This window comes from Struthio camelus, chromosome Z, assembly GCF_040807025.1.
Source record: "Struthio camelus isolate bStrCam1 chromosome Z, bStrCam1.hap1, whole genome shotgun sequence".
NCBI classification, from domain to species: Eukaryota; Metazoa; Chordata; class Aves; order Struthioniformes; family Struthionidae; genus Struthio; species Struthio camelus.
The window spans coordinates 16949690-16969721 of NC_090982.1; the positions used below are offsets into that span (position 1 = coordinate 16949690).

A 20032-nucleotide genomic window follows, 5' to 3' on the forward strand; every position below is an offset into this window, starting at 1 on the left:
GCACTAAGTAAATGAATGAAATGCAAACATTCAATTGGGGAGGGATAGACGCTAAGCTTTTTTCAGTTATGGACTACAGGTCTCCCCCAGTATTTCCTTTATTTTTAAGACACAATATCTTTATATTAAAATAATATATAGGTGATAGTTTTCTGCAGATAAGGTCTTGATTTCTTCCCCTTCCTTCTCTCCTTCCTTTAGTAATGATTTTCTCCAAGCTAATACTCTCTCCTTGCTCTTTGGTAAAGCATCTGTACTATAGTATATGCAATAAACTTAGTTGCTTTTGAGACAGTAATACAGAGAGTAAAAAACTTCTACTGACTTAGTACCTCTACATGACTAGTTTTCGTATATTTACATGAGTGCTTCTGTGTTCCTTGTTTTAAGATTCAGTAAAAAAATTTAGGGGTATAAAGCCCTCACAGAGGCCTTTTTCATATAAAAAACTTTGTTTGTGAGACATTGAAATCACACTAATAGCATTATTTCAGCAAATAGCTGTTTTCGATTAGAGATTGCCTTAAAAGGAATCCTTGATTTGACTTCCCTGAACTTGGTAAGATTTACCGCCTAGTTTGGGACTTTGTGGCTTAGTTCCATCGCTATTTTTAAAGCTTTATCATCAGCACAAAATGACAAAGGGAAGCATGAAATAGGGCTATGCTGTAACAAATCAAAGGTTATCTAGTAAGGTACTAGTCATTAAGTTTGACAGATTGTTTTTACTTGCATGTATACTTATATAGAGTGGAGCAGAGAGGAGCACGTTAATTTTTTGACTCAAACCTGCATAGGAAACATTACAGCCTTTCTTGCCTGCATTATGTATCCAAAGGTAAATAAATACCGCAGTATTGTCCCAGAGTCTTCAGAGCCTTGCGTAAGGTCAGATGACAGGAAAGGCATTAAATATGCCTATCAGGCAATGTCAAAAAAGTGCCGATGTTCCTCATATTGGGGCAGTTTCCCCGTGCAGTCCTTTGCCTGCAGCTGTAAACAGTATCTGCAAAAATCAGGTCCGTAAAACAAGAAGTAAACAATACGTTTTCACGATCAGTGAAAAAAACGTAGCTGTTCCGTTATGAAATGTTTTTGTCAGAACAAATAAGGAACTGCTTCCCACATTCTAGATTTTTCTAAAGAGTAAGATTACAGTGGAACAGCAAGCAGGCTTTTGCTTCAGAATTGAGGCCTTTGCTGTTTTCTTGTGTTTTTTGCAATGCTAGACACTTCCCAGCATGCACGTTTTTCCAGGAGCCTGGCTTTGTGTTCAAAGGGAGACTCAGCACGTGGATTCTTGTTGTAGAAAACGAGCCTCACGATGAAATGTCCAAGCATTAGCAACTCAGGGCTGCTACGATGAGGAGTGTTGAGAGGGCGCCCATCCTGGCATTTCTTGTACTTCTTACCATATTTGACTGCATTTTCATGGGGCTGCTACAGTTTTTGGTCTGTTCTGCCGGTGAAGAGTTAAGAGTAATATATTTACCAAAGGCTCGGGGCTAACAGCACCTAGATGGCCTCGAGGATGTCGCTTTCTTCTCACAGTCCACAAAGAGAGGATTCTTAATCTGTCAGTAGCATTCCTCCCTCCTCCGCAACGAGTTCTAGATGGTATTAAGTTATTTTTTCCATGTGAATTCTTAAATTTGGACATTCTGAGAACCTCATAGCAGATTTATTTTTGGCAAAAGTTAAAAGTTCTCAAAATATGCTTCTTTTTTAAAAAGAAAGAACCTAGTTGCCAAATACTGCATATGGAATAACTGCTTCAGAGGGCCTTTCTGATTTCTGTTCCAAAAATGAAATTCAGTCCTTTCATTTATTATTATTATTAGTAGTAGTTTGGATTATTGTAATTTGATTACTCTTCTTAGTTTTGATGCACTTCATGTTTTAAAATATTTGTATTTCTTACCAGTAATTAAAAATGGCAAAAGACTGCAAGGTCTAAAAGCACTATATTTTGCAGATTTTGTTGCCTTCTGCTCATTTTTTAGGGCTTTCAGTGGTGTTTACTTCCATGTTTTGCATTAATCCTATCAAATTCTGCAGAGAATAAAAAATGTTCTGTTGAAATAGTCATTTTCTGTGCCAACAGCCTTTTTGCCCCTTATTCGTTCTTGCACTGCTTGTCTGAAGAATACTGCAAAAGCATTGCATGCTTTGCATATTCTAACTGAAATTTGAGAAGAAAATCCTAAGCTTTCCTTGGGAATTGGAAGATTCCCAAGGGAAATTAATTATAGCATCTCTTGGTGGTTCTGGATGCCAAAGGAAACAAAGATGTGAGAAAGGTACCGGTTAAATCTTTGCTGATGTAATATGTTTGCCTGTCTGGGCACCACTAGCAATATCTGCACTGAGGAACCTTGAAGTTAGGGGAAGATTTTCAAGTCTTGAGTAGTATTTGCTTAGATTTGAAAGATGCGAAGGACTTGAAGGTTGGCCCTCACATATTGTTCGGGCTAATACTCAATATGAAGTATTACTTCCAACAATAGCTAGAAATACTGTCTATAAATGTTAAAGTGTTTGTATTTATAAAAAGATTGAAGAGACCTTCCAAAGTAAAGAACATTTCCTATTCTTGCAGGTAGCCACGCTGTAAGCTTCATTAAGTCATGAAATTCTATCTTAACGGATTTTTGTCCTATCTGCTGCTAGAGAAAAGCAGCTGTAGAACATTGTGACTTTGCTGGATGCAAACCTCATTCGCATTTCAGTCTTGAACATATTCGTGCCTGGTTTTTTCCACTGGTAGTTCCCTCACAGCCTGGTTTTGAAGAGGACCTGGTAAAGGGAGCTACCAGAGGAATTCATTTGGCTAAGTAAGCTTTCAGAAGGCTCTCCTGGGGATGTTTTTAACCTCAGGCAAGGTAGGATTTATTTTCCTTTGGTGGTCTAGGTGTGGCCTGTTGTCTTTAGATTGGGCATGCTATGCTTAAGTTGTTGCTTTCCCTCACTGGTGTTATCTGCTCAAATCTATTTAAACAGAGATCATTTAGGCTCCTAGATTTCATTTTGGAAGGCTACAAAGACATGTTTTTTTATTCTCTCTCTGGATCTTGCTTGTAGTCATCCTGTGCACTGGTTTGACTCAGCTTTTTTGGACTGATGACTGGAAGCGTAGGCAGTTCTGAAATGATTGCACCCAGACCTTCTGTAGTTGTGCAGGTACTGTTCTGGTGTTACTGAAATCCAGGGGTATGCTTTTTAGAACTGTCTTTTCCTTTTTCTCTGTTACCTTTTTGGTGACTGACGTTCACTAGTATGTTCCTCCTAATGCTCAAATAATCTAAAGGTATATAGCAAAAAAATCTTGTTGGTAGTCCCCAGGTGCGTCACCTTATATGTTATAATGCTGAATTTTGTCCCAGTTTTTCAGACCGCCACTTCTCACGGTCATTCAGTTCTTTCTGTGTAACATCCCAGTGTTTGGTTTGACACTATGTTTAACGTTGTCTAAGTGGCAAGACTGATCTGCACACACCTGGATTTTGCGCCGTAATCATTAGCCAAAATACTGGTCTTAGTACTGATTTTGTTTAGTCTTGGAGGAACTCCTCTAATAACCTCCCTGCAGCCCAGTATGTCTGCTTTGAACATGCTGTATGTTGCTAACTCCCTATTTACCACTTCTTTACCCACTTTACTGTTTTTCTACCAACACCGATTTTCCCCTGCTGAACTACTGGTTTTCTGTGCAACATGTATTCCAGCTACCCTATTCCTGCTGTTTGAAAAATCCATGCATCTCACCAAGTATTTGCCTGGTGTGACTTGACTTTGGCAATCTGCATTGCTTTTCTTTGTTTTTCTCCATGGCTTTGATTGTTCTTTCTAACAGTGTTCTGAAGCCTTTGTTTCCAACATGTCAGCCCTGCACTTGTTATTGTTTAGTCACATATGCCACCAGCAGCTTGATAGACCAGTTTCAAGTGGCCTAGTTGTACCTGCAAATAGTTGTGCTAGGTCTTTCAGACCTCTTGGGTAAGCATCTTCCTTCTCTGCCCCCTCAGCTGGGGATACTGAAGCTCTTTCGGTTTCATTTCCAGGCTGGTAGTAATAATTTCCATTACCACAGCACTGGTCTCTGTCAGCATGCAGCCATCGTCATTACTGTTGAAACTGGAGGCAGAAGTGTTTGCATGGTTTTGGTGCTGATGCAAATTCCCACTAATACAAATTAGAGCTCTGTATCCATGTCCAAATCCAGGGTAAGGGGCCGGATATTGCTAGCTGACTGTGAGCAATAACTAAGGAAGTTGCCTTGTTAAACGTGTTTTGGGGCCTAATAGAGTCTCATTTGTCCATCTTATTTCTTGCAGTGGGTCTTGTGCCCAGAGGTTCATCTTCCCCTACACCCAGCCATTTTGGTTAGTCTAATGAAATAATATTGCTTCTTCCGACAAATCTTTCCTGTCTCATTTCTTTAGAGTCTCTTATCATTCGTGGATATTTCTGTTTTTCCCAAGTAGCGCACGTAGCAATATAAGGATTTGAGCTCGGGTTGCCATGCCATCACGTTCATGTTTGCCCTGTGTTTTTTTTTTTTTTTGATAAGGTTTTTTACGTTGCCTGCAGACTTAAGTCTTTGGGGTTTGAGGTTCAGTTAATAGAGGAAGTTTGAAAAAAAAATAGCTAGGAACTCTCATGCTTGAAATGTTTCTGATGCCTCTCTGAAGTTCTGATACTTGTTTACTTTTTAGATCCTCCCTTCCCAGATGTAGAGTTTGTTACAGCAAAAGGTTCTGCGCCCATGCTCAGACTCCGGAAAGCAGATGATCGAAATGGCCCGATCAGGTTTGTCTCTGTGCACGCTTTACCCGTTCAAAAAAACGTTCTGTAGATTTATGTTACTAATAAAGTGGAGCTTTTTGTTTGGGTTAGGCTATTTTTATTAGCAATGGGATAAAACTGAGCTGTAGTTCCCAGTTTCACCTCCCTTGGCAGGATAGTACTTGGCTCCAGACTCTTTCCCCACTTTCTGGACCAAAATTTTGTCCTTAATCGTTCTGAGTTTTCACTTATTTTTCCTTTAGCCACAGTGAAGTTGCACCAGATCGTTACTGTTGTGTCCAACAATTTTTGTCTTCCAACAGACTCATACATCCAATATTTTTTTTTCCCAGAAGCTAGAGGAAATGAATAACAAAGTCTGTTTTTTTCTGCATATTCTGAAGTACTATGTTCATACTATTGCATTACTGCCAAAATACTTTTTTTTTTTTTTAGAGAGAGACAAGATTTATGTCTTAGCAAGTACTATTTGTGAAAGGAGGAAAATGGTAATTGTAACTCACGTTATACTAAAGCATAAAATATTTAAAAGCTAGTAGTGTATGAGCAAATGACTGATATAACAGCTCTGAGAATTACTCTTTCTGTGTTAGGATGCCTTAGGCTAAACTTTGTTTTGAGAGGTCTGGGGTCAGATTTAATGAATTTTGTAGAAATTGGATCATCTCCTCCTTTAAACAGAAAATCAGCAAAATTAGGAACAATAGTTTTTAGAGGCCAATCATGTGTTCCGTTTTTTAAACAACTTTATACATAAGTTGAAAGCAGCAAAAGGCATCCTGTAGAAACTGAATATGATGCTCGTCTCAAGTGAACGTGGATGAACATTTAAGATTTATGTGCAAGTGATAAGAAGAACTAGCCTTAAGTTTTACATGAATTGCTGTTTGTTCACAATGCAGTGGAACACACACTGAGATAAATGTTCTAATGTAAGAAAAATTCATATTGGACGTTGATGATTAGAAACAGTTAACAGTCTACAGGCAGAAAACAGAAAATGGAAATGTGTTGAATGTCTGATGCTTAGTACATTGAAGTGAGGGCTAAAGTTTACTTTTTTGTTTTACTCTAGTTTTTATCAGGTGATTGTGCTTCCGCTGGGTTTGGAGAGCACTTTTATTTGCGATTCCTTTGCTGCTGCAACTTTCTTTAGCAACACCACTGACACTGAGGGATATGTGGCAGCTGAATTTCTGGCCAAGGATGTTGCTGATAACATGTCAATCGCTCTCGGAGACAGACATTACTACGGAAAGTTTTATAATGCTCCTTTAAAGCTGGGAAAAGAGTATTCTGTTTTTTTGAGAATAATAAGCGAGTGGAATAAGGTAATGGATATTTTTTAAATTTTCCTTTATACCTGTGGAAAGAAATGTAGCTATGGAAAAAAGAGGAATATTTTAGCCGCATGTTAAATTCTTATGGTGTTGAAAGTATCTGTAAATTTACAGAATGAGATTCAGTCTGAAGCATCTTTAAATAACTCTTATAATTCCTTACAGATATGTAGGTCATTGTAATGTTGGAGTAATTCTGGATGCCACAAGGCAAACAACGAAAAGAATTAAAAATGAACGGTCACCTCTGCCCTCACTAATTGAGGGTGTCTTTTTTAGGCCAGAACTTAGTTTAAGAGATTTGTATTGAGAAATCTGAAATTAACTCCCCAGCAGTGAAGAATCCTCTCATTTGCAGTGGAATGTTCTAGAGCAAAATATTCCAATTCTCCAAATAACCAAGTAAATATGTATTTTATCATGTGTATTACCTTCCAGACAACAATGAATGTCAACTCCAGTTCTCTTGGGGAAAGCTTGCTGGAAGACATATTACTAGCATAAAATTTTTGGCGTTTTAAGTTAAATGTGTATTTTAATCAGAAACAAAGCATCTAAAATGTGTATTTCTCTCAGCTATTCAGTGCTTCAGTGTCTTTCCTCCCACGATGCCATTGTGCCAGTAGTTTTCCAGTCATTATCCATCTCACTGGTCTACAGCTGATAACTTTTTCATGGCCAATAAAGGTCTGAGCAGCAGGTAGTTTTTCCCAAGTGTGCCCGGTGACAGCATTGTCAAGGTCATGTTTGTCCTGAATGTCAAATATAAGAAAAATAAATCACCACACAAAAAGTGCACCATGCCAAAAAAAAAAAGTCTTTTGAAATTAAAATAGAGTGTTGGGGTCTTGTGTCTAAGCATAAAGGAATGAGGCAGGGCAAAAATTCATCTGAGAGTCAGTTGTAAATCTCTGTAGCTTTGGGAAGCCTACACCTCAGTAAGTGAAAACAGCTTCTGATAAGAAACATAACTTTGCCTCAATCCAAACCAAATGAAATAAAACAAGTAGATACATGTAATTTCTGTCCTCGTATCTATTAGTGTGTGCATCATACCTTTTTATATGGTGTCTCCTTTAATATTTAAGTTTTTAATGGTTCCTGATCCTGATGAAAACCTGTCCTCTGTCACTAATTTCTGATTAATGGTCTGAGGGAAGCAGCAGAGAAAGGACAGTTGAAGGCACTCAGTTCATAAATGGTGCTAAGTTATCCCAAAATATCCTGGAATTTGGAATTAAGCCTCTGAGAATTTACTCTGTGGAGCAGGATTATTATTTGAGCCAAAAATGTAACAAGTTTGCCCTCATTAAGCTCTCCTAAGTATTTCTTTCAGTTTGGTTTGTGTCTCCTAGGGTTTTACACGTTGGTTTTCCCTAGCCCTTTCCAGTTAATGTTTTGTAATTTGAGGGAACATTTTACATTGTTATTTGTTTTCAGGCTTGTCTAGCACTGAACGGTACAGACTGCTTATGCATCTCTGCCAGCTGTTTGTTGAACTGTTTCTAAGTTATATTCCCCTTCGCTTTTATGTAGGTAGTTGTCTGAACTTTTCATCTCCCGCATTGCGGGATGTGTTTTCTAGGCCACTGATTTAATGGAATATCTGTTACTTGTAGAAGTGACAATGCATTTCCTTCCATGTAGAATGCATCTACTCTTTAAGACGCACTTTCCTTTATTGTTCTTGTTACTAGATGAAGTAGGCAAAGTTACATTACAATGTATAGAAATAGTTATTGAGTTTGCAAAGACCAGACAACTTGGGTTCCCAGTTTTTTTTCTTTGAAATGGGACTTAGATCTGTGGCATGAAGGTGTTGGTTAATCTTCAGTTCTCTTCCTGGCATATTTTGTGCAATTGTTGATACTGAGATAGAGAATTCTAAATTGAGGATTGTTGGGTATTCAGAGCTTCTGAAAATCTCTTTACTTAAGTAAAGGAATCTTTATTCCAGAGCAGGCATTTAAACATCTCTCGTTGTTGGGTTTTTTTAATTTACTTTTTAATTTCTCTTCAGTCATTATCGCATGTGAAGTTTGCATTTATCCGGTATGTTTTACATATGAATACATTTCTATTTGAATACAGACATAACAGAAATTTATGTCATAGAATAACAACTACTGTTGCCATTATGATACTTCCTATGTTCTGGCATCCTCCAAAGACCCCTCTGGCTTGGGGTCCCTTTGTGCTGAGAACTGCAAAATCAAGGCTAGGTTGTGACTTTTTCTTGCTGCTATTTCTGAATATCTCTATTGTATTTTCTTTGAAGTAAGGGTGAGAAAATAAGTTGAGATAAAATTAAAAGGAAATGGTTAAGATAAATAAGCTATTCTGTTCTATGTATTCCACTTTGATTCATCCCTTGCTTAGAAATGTTGGAAAAGTACAAGGAAAGAAGTTAAGAAGTCAGAGATGAAGGAAATAACCATTTTTAAAACTGATGAATTTGGCAGTTAGGATATAGTAATGTTGGAGACCATGGGAGAATTTGGGAACAAATGAGTATTTACTGTCATTATCATGAAAACCTTACTGAAGGGGAACAAATTGTCCACCCTTGGTAGTGTCCTTCTCTGTAAGGCATACGGTTAATTAAATAAATCAAACCAAACTGTTACCCGTTTCAGCCTCCAGTGATAACGTTATAGATTCCATGCTCTGTAGAAAGCCAACGCTCGAAGTGAACGGTGAGAGTTGTAAAAGCTGCTTGGAGTTTAAACTAATTTGGGATTAATTTCTTGAGCACAGCTTTGTACACCTTCAGTGTCAGCATCAGTTTTTCCTGGATCAAACAATGTGTGCATATAACAGAAGTAAGAGCAGGTCTGTGAAAAGTGAAGACAATTTTAGTACTCTGTTCTGTTGTTTTTTTGTGACATACTATATTTTTAGTAAAAAGGCTAAGAGCTTTTTGGAAAATTAGAAGGGAAATAGCCTGAGTTGGGATGCAAGTGTGTTAAATTAGCCTGATAAAAATCAGCTAAGAAAAGTATATGCGCAGGGGAAAATGTCTTCTGTTTTCGCTAGAAGTCTTTTAAGTATACTGCTGTGAAAAGGGTTTCTAGCTCCAGTTTAACTGCCCAGGGAAAAGCAGAACATACAGGCCAAAACAGGGACTTTGAGGTTCACGGACCTTTTTGTGCACAAAGGGTACTTGAATGTTTGCAGGAGTAATCTGACCGATAAGTTTCTGAGAAGGCGTTGGGGGTTACTTTTGTTACCGGCTGCTAATTCATTGAAGGGAGGGTGTTATAATTCAATTTGGTATCAAGTACATGTTAGTGTACTTTACTGATGAGATTCCTGGGAGGTCTGTAACTTCTTTCGAAGGCAGGGGAGGGCTGACTTGCTGCAAACCAGGGTGTGCCGAGGAGGTAGCTGTCACTACCTCCTCAAGATGATGTCACTTGCACAAGTGACTGCTAGTCTCTGGCATTAGGCTGAGTTTTTAAATCCACTCCTTGTTTTTTTTTCTTCCAACCTTAATAGGCTTTCCTTTTTCAGTGTTTTGTACTTTTAAATAGCTAGAAAATTCCATATGAAGCCTATTTTAAGAAACACTGAGGTTGCATGATTACACAGGCCCACAAAAGGAAGAATACGTATATATCCAAATGTGGTGTTGTCCCCTTGTGCAACTGCTTCATAACTTAAGTCTTTAATTTCATAAAAACATACCATTATCCAGAGCAGCATAATATATTTTGCCAGAAGCTTTCATGAGGAATGCATGTGTATGTATTCTGTGAAAGTCTGTGAAAGTCATTTAGCAGGAAGTTCCGTACAGAGGCACTCCAGAAATAAACTTCTGAGTAATTACACAACAGACATTAGAACTTAGAATAGAACTGGCACATGCATATGTTTCTTTATGGGTATATGAGTGTGAAAAAAAGGGAAAAAAGTTATATAGATGCAAAGACTTACTGTAAGAAAACAAGCTTGTTAAACAGTTCAAAAGAAAAGTCTTAATAAAGATCTGTTTAGTTCCTGTGGACATTAACTCCTGTTAGGTATTGTATAAAAATACGTTAAAATTAACAGGCACTAAGTGCGTAGTCCTAACTGCAAAAAATAGTATGCGGTTTATGTACTTGAAAACTATATAATTAAGTACTGTGTTTTAGCATATACATGCTAAATAAAAATAGAGTTAATGCAGCACATTCAGTCTTGGCATTTCCCGATTTCTGAATTTTTAACCATATAGCTTCAAAGATCCTTTCATGTCACTTACATGCATAAGTTACAGAAAGAACGGAAAAACAGAGTAGAGCTAGGCTTTTATAAAAGCCACCTCTCTCATCTGACCTTTATAGTTCGTAAGCTTAGAAAAGCTAGGTGCTGTACCAGGGATGGGGAGGGAGGAACCGTTCTCAGTAGTAATAAAATTCAGTGTTTTGCCGCTGACTGGTTTGATGAGGGTGCAAATGATGGTAAATTTCTCTACTGAGAAACAGTGATGTTTTATATTTTCATTTTCAGGTGAGAACACAGTCCTGTGCTGTTTGGGCACAAATTAAAAGTAAGTAAGAAAAATAAGAAAAGAGAAGTCAAAGCTTGGCTTCGCAACATCCCAACATGAGTTTAATAATTGCTGTGGCTGCTCTTTCATTCACTATTAGTAATCGGTTCACTTTGAGGATTGTAAAGGTTAGAGGCAGAAATTTTGCTTTGCACTGTGTGTTTAGAGGACAAAGTTCTGAAATGGATTCCCCACCTTGCTGTTAATATTATTCTTTCTGGACATCACATCCAAATCTTGACAGCACTGGTTTTGTGACCATCTTCTTCCATAACAAAATAACAGAGAAAATAAAAGTTTAGGTCCTACAGGATTTAAAGCGCGGAAGATAAGTGTAATTTTAGAAGCTTGTTTTGAAAAATACAGAAAAAAATAGAAAAAAAAATCCTTTCTACTGTGTTAGAAGGAATCATCTTTATCCATTTCAACATGAGCCTCTCCTGAACAAAGTGTCATCCTTAGAGTCCCCTACAAACTCTGGATTCTGCTTTTGGGTTGAAAGACTTACGAATTGGAAATAGGAAATGTGATTCTAGGGAATGAGATAACACTTTGAAAGATACGATGCTTGTGGTGTGTCTTCTCCAGTACTCAGCAAAATCCACCTCTAACTAGTATTATTATTGATCTTCCAGTGACAACTGTATGTTTATTTCTATGTTGTTTACTCACACAACTTGGTTTATTTGCTGCTGCATTTGGAATATCATCTCAGCAGCTTGTTCGTATGAGAAACTGCTAAGCTCAAAGATTCAATAGGCTTGAGCGCTGTGTTGCTGGTCCAAAGAGTCAAGAGCTGTAAAATAACTCTGGAAGTAGAGAAAACTGTCGTCTTCTGAATTTCTCTTTTACCAACTTCCAGAACATTGTCAGATACTGTCTTATGTATAGGTGGGTTTTTCTGGGGGATGAAAAGATGGGCATTGCCAAAGGAGAGTAGGATAGGACAGGCCTTTGCCTTTGCATGTAAATCTGCTTGCCTTTATGCTGGACAGACTTCTAGCCAAACGGTGTTCTTGGCCTAAAGGTACCTCTACGATTGGAGAGGCTGAGAGTATTTTTGGCTCACTGAATCTTTAAGGAGTAGTATTCAATTCTCCTTGTGTGAAGGACAGGTATGTAAATTAAATCTAAAGCCAGCTGTTTCAGATGCCCTTTAGACAGCACTTCATACTGCTGGATAAATCATTGTCATAAAAGGTGGTAGGATAGTGTTACCAGGGTGCTTCCTTCTGTCGTTAATAGTTGCCTGAGTAGCATGAATTTGAGAGTTTTTGAGAAAACATATTCTACAACATGTGAGGAAGGCATTTCTGTAGTTTTTAGGAGGGCTGACACCTGTTCCAGACGTTTTTAATTTACATATGGCAACTGGTGTGGTGGTGATGTTGGGACAGGTATATCTTAGTTTAACTTTTTCCAAAACTGGACACACTTGGAGGTTAAACAGATTTTCCTGATGAGGTCCCTATCTGAAATTCTGTCTTTTGCAAGCCTTCCAGTCAGGTTCAGAAGCGTTACGTCGATACAAGTCTTGCTTCACTAGCAAAGTTAAGCAAACTTCTAAAGTTTTCCTAACTCCTTTCTTATTATTCTCCTATATGTCTTTTGAGCTTCAAACCAATTGCTGAGAGCCTTTTGGGTAAAAGCCCAGCCCGCTCCTTGTGCGTGTGCCTTCAGATGAGCCAAAAAAAGCCTTCCACTTACATAGTAGAGATCGCTTTTGTGATGGCTGGACATTTGGGTTCTCTTCATTGACGTATGCAATAATTTCACTGAGTAAGAAAGTTTTTTTCATTTTTTGCAAGAATATAAACTTCTGCTAAAGCATTAAGTACTCACATGTGCAAGATTTAAGAGGAAACAAAGGTGTGGAATCTTGTAGGAATAAGCTGAGATATTTGTGGGGAATCCAGAAAGAAAGGGGTAACTTTCACCAGCTACTGAAAATGAGATGGAGGGAGATGGAAGAGATCAAATCTTTGTTTTTTCAGGTTGTCTTCACAGGTAGTTCGTAATAATTTTGGTGTTGACCTTAAATCGGTATAAGCCGCCTGTTCTGTCCTTGGTGGCTTCTGGCTTGGGGGGTTAGGTAAGGCTGTCATGGCCAGGTTTATTTCTAGTTTTTCACTGGAAAAAAAAAAAAAAAAAGGGAGAAAAGAAATAATACCTGTATTGCAAAACATTGGAAGAGAAGCATTGCGCCATTTAAAAAAACATTAGGAATTGCTGGCACCAGAGACTACATTGGCATGTCACTAGTACTGAAATTGCCAGTGGTGAGTGGGGAAAATGTTGACATTGAGTATCAGAAGTTAAAAGGAAAAAAACAGGAAAGTGAGAGATGGAGAAGTGTGATCACTTTTGAGAAATACACCATTTAATCATACTTCCTCAGTTGGCCACGGGCTACTGAATAGTCAGCTCCATTACTGCTTGATTGAGCAATAAGTTCAGCCTATGAGTTTTGTTAGAATTATTTAGCTTTGAGCAGATTCAGTCAGTCAGTCCCCAGACTGAAACTCTACCATTTGTTCACTTCAATTGTTTGATATTTTCTTTTCAGATTTATCACCCACTCTGCAATATATGACTGCTGTTGGATTAGGGTCGGTTGCTGCTGTCTGCCTTATATTGTTCCTTTCTTTCTCAGCAGCACGGTACGTATAGTTAATTGTTAACTCCAGTAATGTAGTTCTCCCTTCTCAAGGCTTACGTGCTTTGCTTTTCAGTCTTTCTCTCTCAGCTTTTAGTCTTTCTCACCAACCTGCTTGTTTAAGGCCTCCTGGATGGTTAGAAACTTCATCAAGAGTTCCTCAGTGGCCACCTCCTCTGGAATTGTGTCCGCTGCTTGAATTGATGCCCTCTGTATCTTTGCAATCATTGAGGGAACATCTGAAAAATAAGGGGCACACCTTAATAGAGCAGGGATGCAGGAAGCGATTAGTGCCAGGAATTTAGTTCAGAGATGTTTTGATTTAATGTTAACTAAATTAATGATGTTTATACCGTGTGCTACTGTAAAACTGAAGTCATGCCAAAGAAATGTTGTTCTGCTTTTCTTATTTGTGGAACAATTTCTAGTCTTCCCAACTTTATTCAAAACATCTAAAAATACAGTTTTTCAAAAGAGGTTATCTTTAACAAAAGGCCACAATAAAAATGTGCTAGAAATCTTAAAAGTAATCGATTGCCTTATGTTTCATGATCCCTCATGTAGGGGCAATAACTTCACAACTTTCCTTCTATCAAAGGTGAAACAAATATGTGCCTTTCAGTAATTGTCTACATCTCTATATGTGTAAATTTTCTTGACCAAGAAATACACCTTTGTCATTGCTTGAAATCTGTTTGTCTGTAAGAAAACTGTTCTCCTGATTTATGTCCTTTGTGAGATCAGGAGCCCACAGCTTGGGGGCCTTGGAGTATCAAGCATTGATCGGCTAAGCTGATTATTTGACATGCACAAGGAGAATGGCATGCAGAAGAAGCTGTTCCTAATAAAGGCTAGAGAAAGTAGGATTACTTGTGGTTTTCTAAATTTTAATTCAATTCTTACAATGTAAATTACAAAATAAAACCGCCATAGTTCCTTTCTTTTCTTTCAATAATTAATCAGAAAAAGGATCTCAGATTTCCTTTGGCAATAGGACAGAGTCAGCAACTTGTGCTTGCAGTCTTGATTGCTTTTATATTTTGGAGTAGGTTGTCAGAATCAGCTTTTGACATTTAAGACAGAGGGAGCTAAAACTATGCTAATGTCTTAACTGGCAAGTCCTAGCAGATGGTTTTTTGCAGCAGCAGGTGTATTGCTGGGCTGCCTTGGTCTGAAAAGCTCCTCACTGATCTGAGTTTCTGTGGCAAAAACAGGACAACAAGACGTGAATATTCTTTGAAATTTTGTCCAAGGAATTAGCATCAGGGAAGGAGGAGAACTATTTAAGATAAAAGATAGTACTGGAAGAATCTCATATGAGTATGAACCGGTCGTGAATGAGCGTAGAGGAGTTAGTTAAGGTCCAGATCTTCCATCTCAGTTTTCCTTTAAAAATAGTGGGAGCATAAAACCCCAGTACTGTTCCTGGGGAGCCGAGTACATTTTGACAGGGGTCATGTTGTAATATCCTGTAATATTAGGGACTGGGACTTTGTAGCTCAACAGGTATTTTGTAGGCCCGTGTTCCCACGTACAGAGAAACTCCTAAATGCGTTCTCCTGCTTTAGAGGGGATCAGACAGAGTCGGTGGCAGAAATTAAAGCTGCCTCACTCCCTGTGGGAATCAGGGGAAGGAAACCCCGGGTGTCAGTTGAGATATGACCATTCCTAGTGCTCAGAAGAAATCGCTATAATGTTCATAAGTACAAAATACTCTTTTATTTTTAAATAAGCATCATTTGAATCCATTTCGGAATAAAAATGTAATTTGAAAAACACATGAAGTCAGCCTTGTGCCCTGTCCAGTTGTTTTAAGGCCACGGTCTAGTCTGGGCACCATATGCCAAGAAAGATGTGGCCCAGTGAGAGAGACAGACAGACAGACAGACAGACAGAGGAACTCAGCAAGAGAGACTAGAGATCTGTCCAACCCAACCTGTGGGTAGGATAATCTAGGGCTGCTTAGCTAGGAGGAGAAGAGACTGTCAAGGAATATAATAATGCACAAATACACAAAAAAAAAAAACATTATAGAAAGACCAAGCCCGTCCATTTTCTCCTGTAAGAAAGAATCAAGTGCCTGTGATTATTTCCACTCCTATTCAGAAGTTCCTTTGAGATTAAAATATTAGAAAAATCATTCTGTTAACTGGTGAAATAAAGAAGAAGGAGTTCTGGGTTTTAGTCCATGGTAAACAACAGTATAGGCAGTAGCATTTCTGAATGTGGAGAGAGGGAGGCACTGGAATAAATTACTGTGAAAGCCTGCTGTCTGGGTGGTCTATAGGAGCAGGTTAAACAAGCATCTGTCAGGAACAACACAGCTACGTGAGGGTCGGGTGAATAGTCTCAGATTATTTTGGGGGGGTCTCTTAAGCCCTATGGTTCTGTAGTTGCTGTCACAAAGGAACGCTGTATTTGTGTGCTTACCAGCTTGCCGTGTGTCAGCTGCCTCAAGGATTGTGTTACCTCAGCAGGCCAGGTTGTGAATTCCTACTAGCATGCTTACTGACAGCAGTCTTAACTGTTCCTCAGTGAAAGTCAGTCTGACACTGAGTTCGCAGAGCGCAGAGCGTGGCTGCTTCTGTCCATAGATTTTTCCTTTTCATTTACCAAATGCATTGACACTAAGGTAGCTTGTCACACATTCACCTTGCTTCATTCCGCCTGAACTGTCACGTCCTCCTGTATGTATTGCCCATCCAGATGTTTAAGCACAGTGCCAAAACTTCTGCATTCTGGAGATTTGCATTGGGCATGCGTGTTGTCGTGGCCAAGGTTAACCTAGGTCAGGTTAACCTCTCAGTAATCTGATGCTCTGGGAATGCTTCCTACCTGTAACTCACCGGCTATGATGTTCAGCATTTATACCAGCACCTCGGGTGTTCAAAAAATCTTAGAAACTCACCCATTTGTCCCATCAGCATGAATGATGTGTGTCCTCTGTCTGTTTTGTGCTCGACTCTTGAATGTTTTTGAAGTATTCTTTTCTAACTAGAATTTTTTCCTTTTCCCCAGCTCCTATCTGCACAGCACAGTGAACTGCCCGCCTGCTGCTTTAGCCTGTGAGGCTGTACATTTGTCTGCCACCGCGGACATGACCCGAGCAGGGATCACCTCATCATTCCTAGAGAACGAAAATGTCTCTCCTCTCTAATGTGTTATCCTCCCAAGTCAGCACAGAGAAAATCCAGTCTCCTTACCAAAGCCAACGCATGTCAGATATGGATGGATCTGCACAGCATGCGTGTACTGCAGTATGGGCAACGGAAGTGCATTTGTTGCTAGCAGAGAGATGTTTATGTCTCCCCTTGTTTCCAGATGTAATGGTATATAAAGGAGAACATTCCCTGACAAACAGGTGTTTATCAGACATCAGCATGCATCCTGTGTTTTGGCTGCAGGCTTTACTGTTCTAGTCACGGGGGCACCTGATACGAGTGCCTGTATTCCACTTCATTCTGTAAATAATCCCTTGATCGCGTTGATAATGTCTTACGATCAACTGCTACTTTAGATTCCTTAGGAGATACAAACTGCCCGTTGTGAGAGAAAATACAATCACCCTGTTGTTATATGTGAAAAATTCTTATTGCATGTCCCGTTATAAAGGTAGATAACTTTCTTCAGTCACTTAAGGGTAATGCTACTTCAGTAACGAGTATAGAGTTGTTAGCCGTGAAACTGTCACGTTTAAATAGTGTCACCAATAGATATGTTCCACATATACTGCAATCGTTGCTGATAGCGATTCGCAATAATTATGAATAATATAGCAATCTGTAAAACTGCAGTTTTCCAAAAAGCTGAGGAGCTTTCATGACTTGTGAAACCCTCTTAAATAAGGAACTACCTGTCTTAAGTGCAGTTTTCTTAATCTGTGCTATATAATTAAAGCTGAGTAGAGCGTTGAAAATCGTTGGTTGTTTAACAAGCTGGTGTGTAACATTAGATTCCCTTACTAAAATACAATTAGCAAATTTCCTATGGCATTTTCCCAGTGAACGTTTTTTTCCTTCTGTAAGAAAGAATCAAGTTTTGCATTTCATCACTTTGGATATATGATAACCCTTTTTGGAATCCTGAATGTTTTTGATTACTGTTGACTTTTTAATTTTAGATGTGCTGTTTCTCTGGGTTGTGTAATTCCTTTTCTGGAGTTTAAAGGGAATATTTTAAAGTGCAACACAGAACAGACTTTATAGCGGGTAACTATTAGCAGAGACAGATTACAATCAAACTTACATGAGAGACCTTTTAACCACTGCATCTAGCTGAGGGTGCCTTTTTCAGATCCAGGCAGTAGTCATATTTTTATATCACTTGTGTTAAAGGTGCAGAAAATGATTTAAAGAGACATGTCTTCCTCTGAAAGAAAGCTACTTGCACCTTTACTAACACCAGCAGTTACATTATGTTATGCAAGACCAGGAATATAGAGTCCAGTAGGTATGGCTGGAGAGTCAGTGGGTCTTCATGTAACCTTGGACAAGTCACTTCTTTGGTGGTGCCTCTTCTCTGCTTCCTATGTCTTTTCATAAGTCATATGAGGCAAGACTCCCCACCATGATAAGCTTTCCAGGACAGCTACAGTCCTGGAAGTTTCCCTCTCTTTTTCTGCCTTCTTTGTCACCTTTGGCAGACCTATGTCCGGCTGCAGCCTTTTGTCTTCATCTGTCAGGGACTTATCTTTCTTCCATCTACATCTGCTTCAGTTTAATGTGGGAAGCATGGGGTCAAAATTATCTAGCTTGTCCTCTTTGGATAATTATGCGGATGTTAAGACTTCTGTCCTGTCAGAGCCTGTTACGTGTCAGGAACGTTGCTCAGTTGCCGCCGAGCTTTCCAATGCTTTTTTTTTTTTCCCTCAATTTTTTTTCTTTTTTATGAAAAGGAAAAAGATTTAAATAGCGTGAAATTGAAAAATGGTTAGAATGGAAGCAGGTTCTTAAAAGTTTGCTCAGAACAGCTACTATTGGACAAAAGAACCACATGAAATTACACTGGACATACTTTTTATTCCTTGTGGAAAGAATGAATCTGGTTTACAAAAACAGCTAATGAAGGCCAGTTCCCTTACGTGTCCATTGGGAGGAGGTATGCCATTATGCTACAAAGGGTTTCACAGAAATGTGACCTTTGCGACTTAGCTAGCTCGCTTTACAAAAATATTTGGTTATGAGAAGATAGTTGGGAATGTTCTCACTTTGAATGGGGCTTGGAGTTCAGTGTGTGTGTAGGTAAGGGTACTTTTGTTACTCAGATTTACAATCTTATTTGCGAGGGAATGGAATGATCTGGAGCTCTGTCTTTTACAGTGTAGCATCAGCTAGCGCTAACATAGCGATGCCCTCATATGCCATAAGTTCCGGGGATTCTAGAGATGTTTCTAATGATCCTTCACTGCTGTTCCTTTGATTAATTCTAAAATTCTTTTTTCTCCCCGCTATTTTTTGCTCTGCTGTCTGGCATATATATTCCATCCCCAGACCAACTAAGGCCAGCTGAGTTTGCCAGGTGAAGCTGCCCTCATTTTACTGCTGATCTGTAGCAGTTCATGGTGCTCAGTTGAGGGAGTGCTAACTTGAGAAATTGTTTGGTTTAGATATGTAGCTATGTGTGCATTAGCTCAGAAGTGTTTTTCCTCTGTAGAGAAACCAGTAAATTGTTATCCTTGCATAAACAATTCTGTGTAAGCTTAAGTTAAAGTTTTTTTATCTTTTCTTTTCTACTAGAGAGGTCACATGCAGGTTGTAAAAAAAAAAAATCACTATTTATGCAAGTGATGATATGTCAGGTGAAAAACTTGTAGTAAGATGTCTTTTCTGCTACATGTCACTGGCAGGTCCTTTAAATCTTGCTTGGGATTTCTTTACTCTGGGCGTGATAGTGGCAACCAACAAACGATCCATTTTTGTTTGTTTGTTTTGAGTGGTAGTCTCAATCAATTGTATTTTAGGTATTCGGTATAGTTTCCTAAATTATCTTTGGCCACTTGAGTTCTTAGGAAAGTAAGTTTAGATCAAGAAAGCTTTGAAAGCACACCTTTCCTGAATCTCAGAAATCAGAAAGCTAATATCTGCTGTGTGTAAGCAGAGGGTCACCGTTCTTGTTTCTCAGCTATTCTGATATTCTGCAGACAGCCATCTCATATTTGGTAGAATTCAGCCAGAGTCCAGTGTGAGCTGGTACACCCGGGGTCTCTAGCCTAGATGGAAGCATTTCTTTTCCTAGTGACAGCATTGCTAGGAAATTATGAAAGTCTCCGTGCCAGGCCGCATCTAATGAACCCAACAGTTCTGTAGCTTTCAGAGGCAGAGTTGGTGCCTCTGGATGGCAATCTCTGCAGAGCCTGTGAAATTAGTTGGTGATCTCAGTGCTGAGCTGTAGTAGAAAGGAGCAGGTGTTGGCATTGGTAAATCACCTCCACAACTGGAGTTCCTGGCAAGAGAAATGACTCTGTGGACAGCAGAGACACATATTCGTTTTGGCTCTGACAAAGCTGCGGTCTGAGAAGCCTGAGAATAATGATAGTACTTGTTGCATGGCTGTTATGGAGCTACTTCCATTTTAAGGTTAACTAAAACGGCACCTTTACACACAGAAGAATGGGAGACTTTCTCTGAAGTTCTGTGGGTTTTTTTTTTTTCAAATGCTTGTGTTTCTTTTCCAGCAATGCTACTTCTATTCCTGTAA

At 38.9% G+C, this 20032-nt stretch overlaps 1 protein-coding gene across 3 annotated transcripts in view; it reads left to right on the forward strand.

The window, feature by feature from the left end:
- SUSD1 (sushi domain containing 1) overlaps positions 1-17254 on the forward strand; it is a 50784-nt gene extending 33530 nt beyond the window's left edge. For 2 of the 3 annotated variants that reach the window (XM_068927817.1, XM_068927816.1), the window contains exons 12-16: positions 4716-4809; positions 5882-6137; positions 10641-10680; positions 13247-13340; positions 16355-17254. In XM_068927817.1, the coding sequence (XP_068783918.1) occupies positions 4716-4809; positions 5882-6137; positions 10641-10680; positions 13247-13340; positions 16355-16493 (623 nt within the window). In that variant the 3' untranslated portion in view covers positions 16494-17254. The remainder of the gene's footprint in view (positions 1-4715; positions 4810-5881; positions 6138-10640; positions 10681-13246; positions 13341-16354) is intronic. The other variant, XR_011137835.1, reaches the window with a different exon arrangement.
- Positions 17255-20032: the final 2778 nt, after the last annotated feature.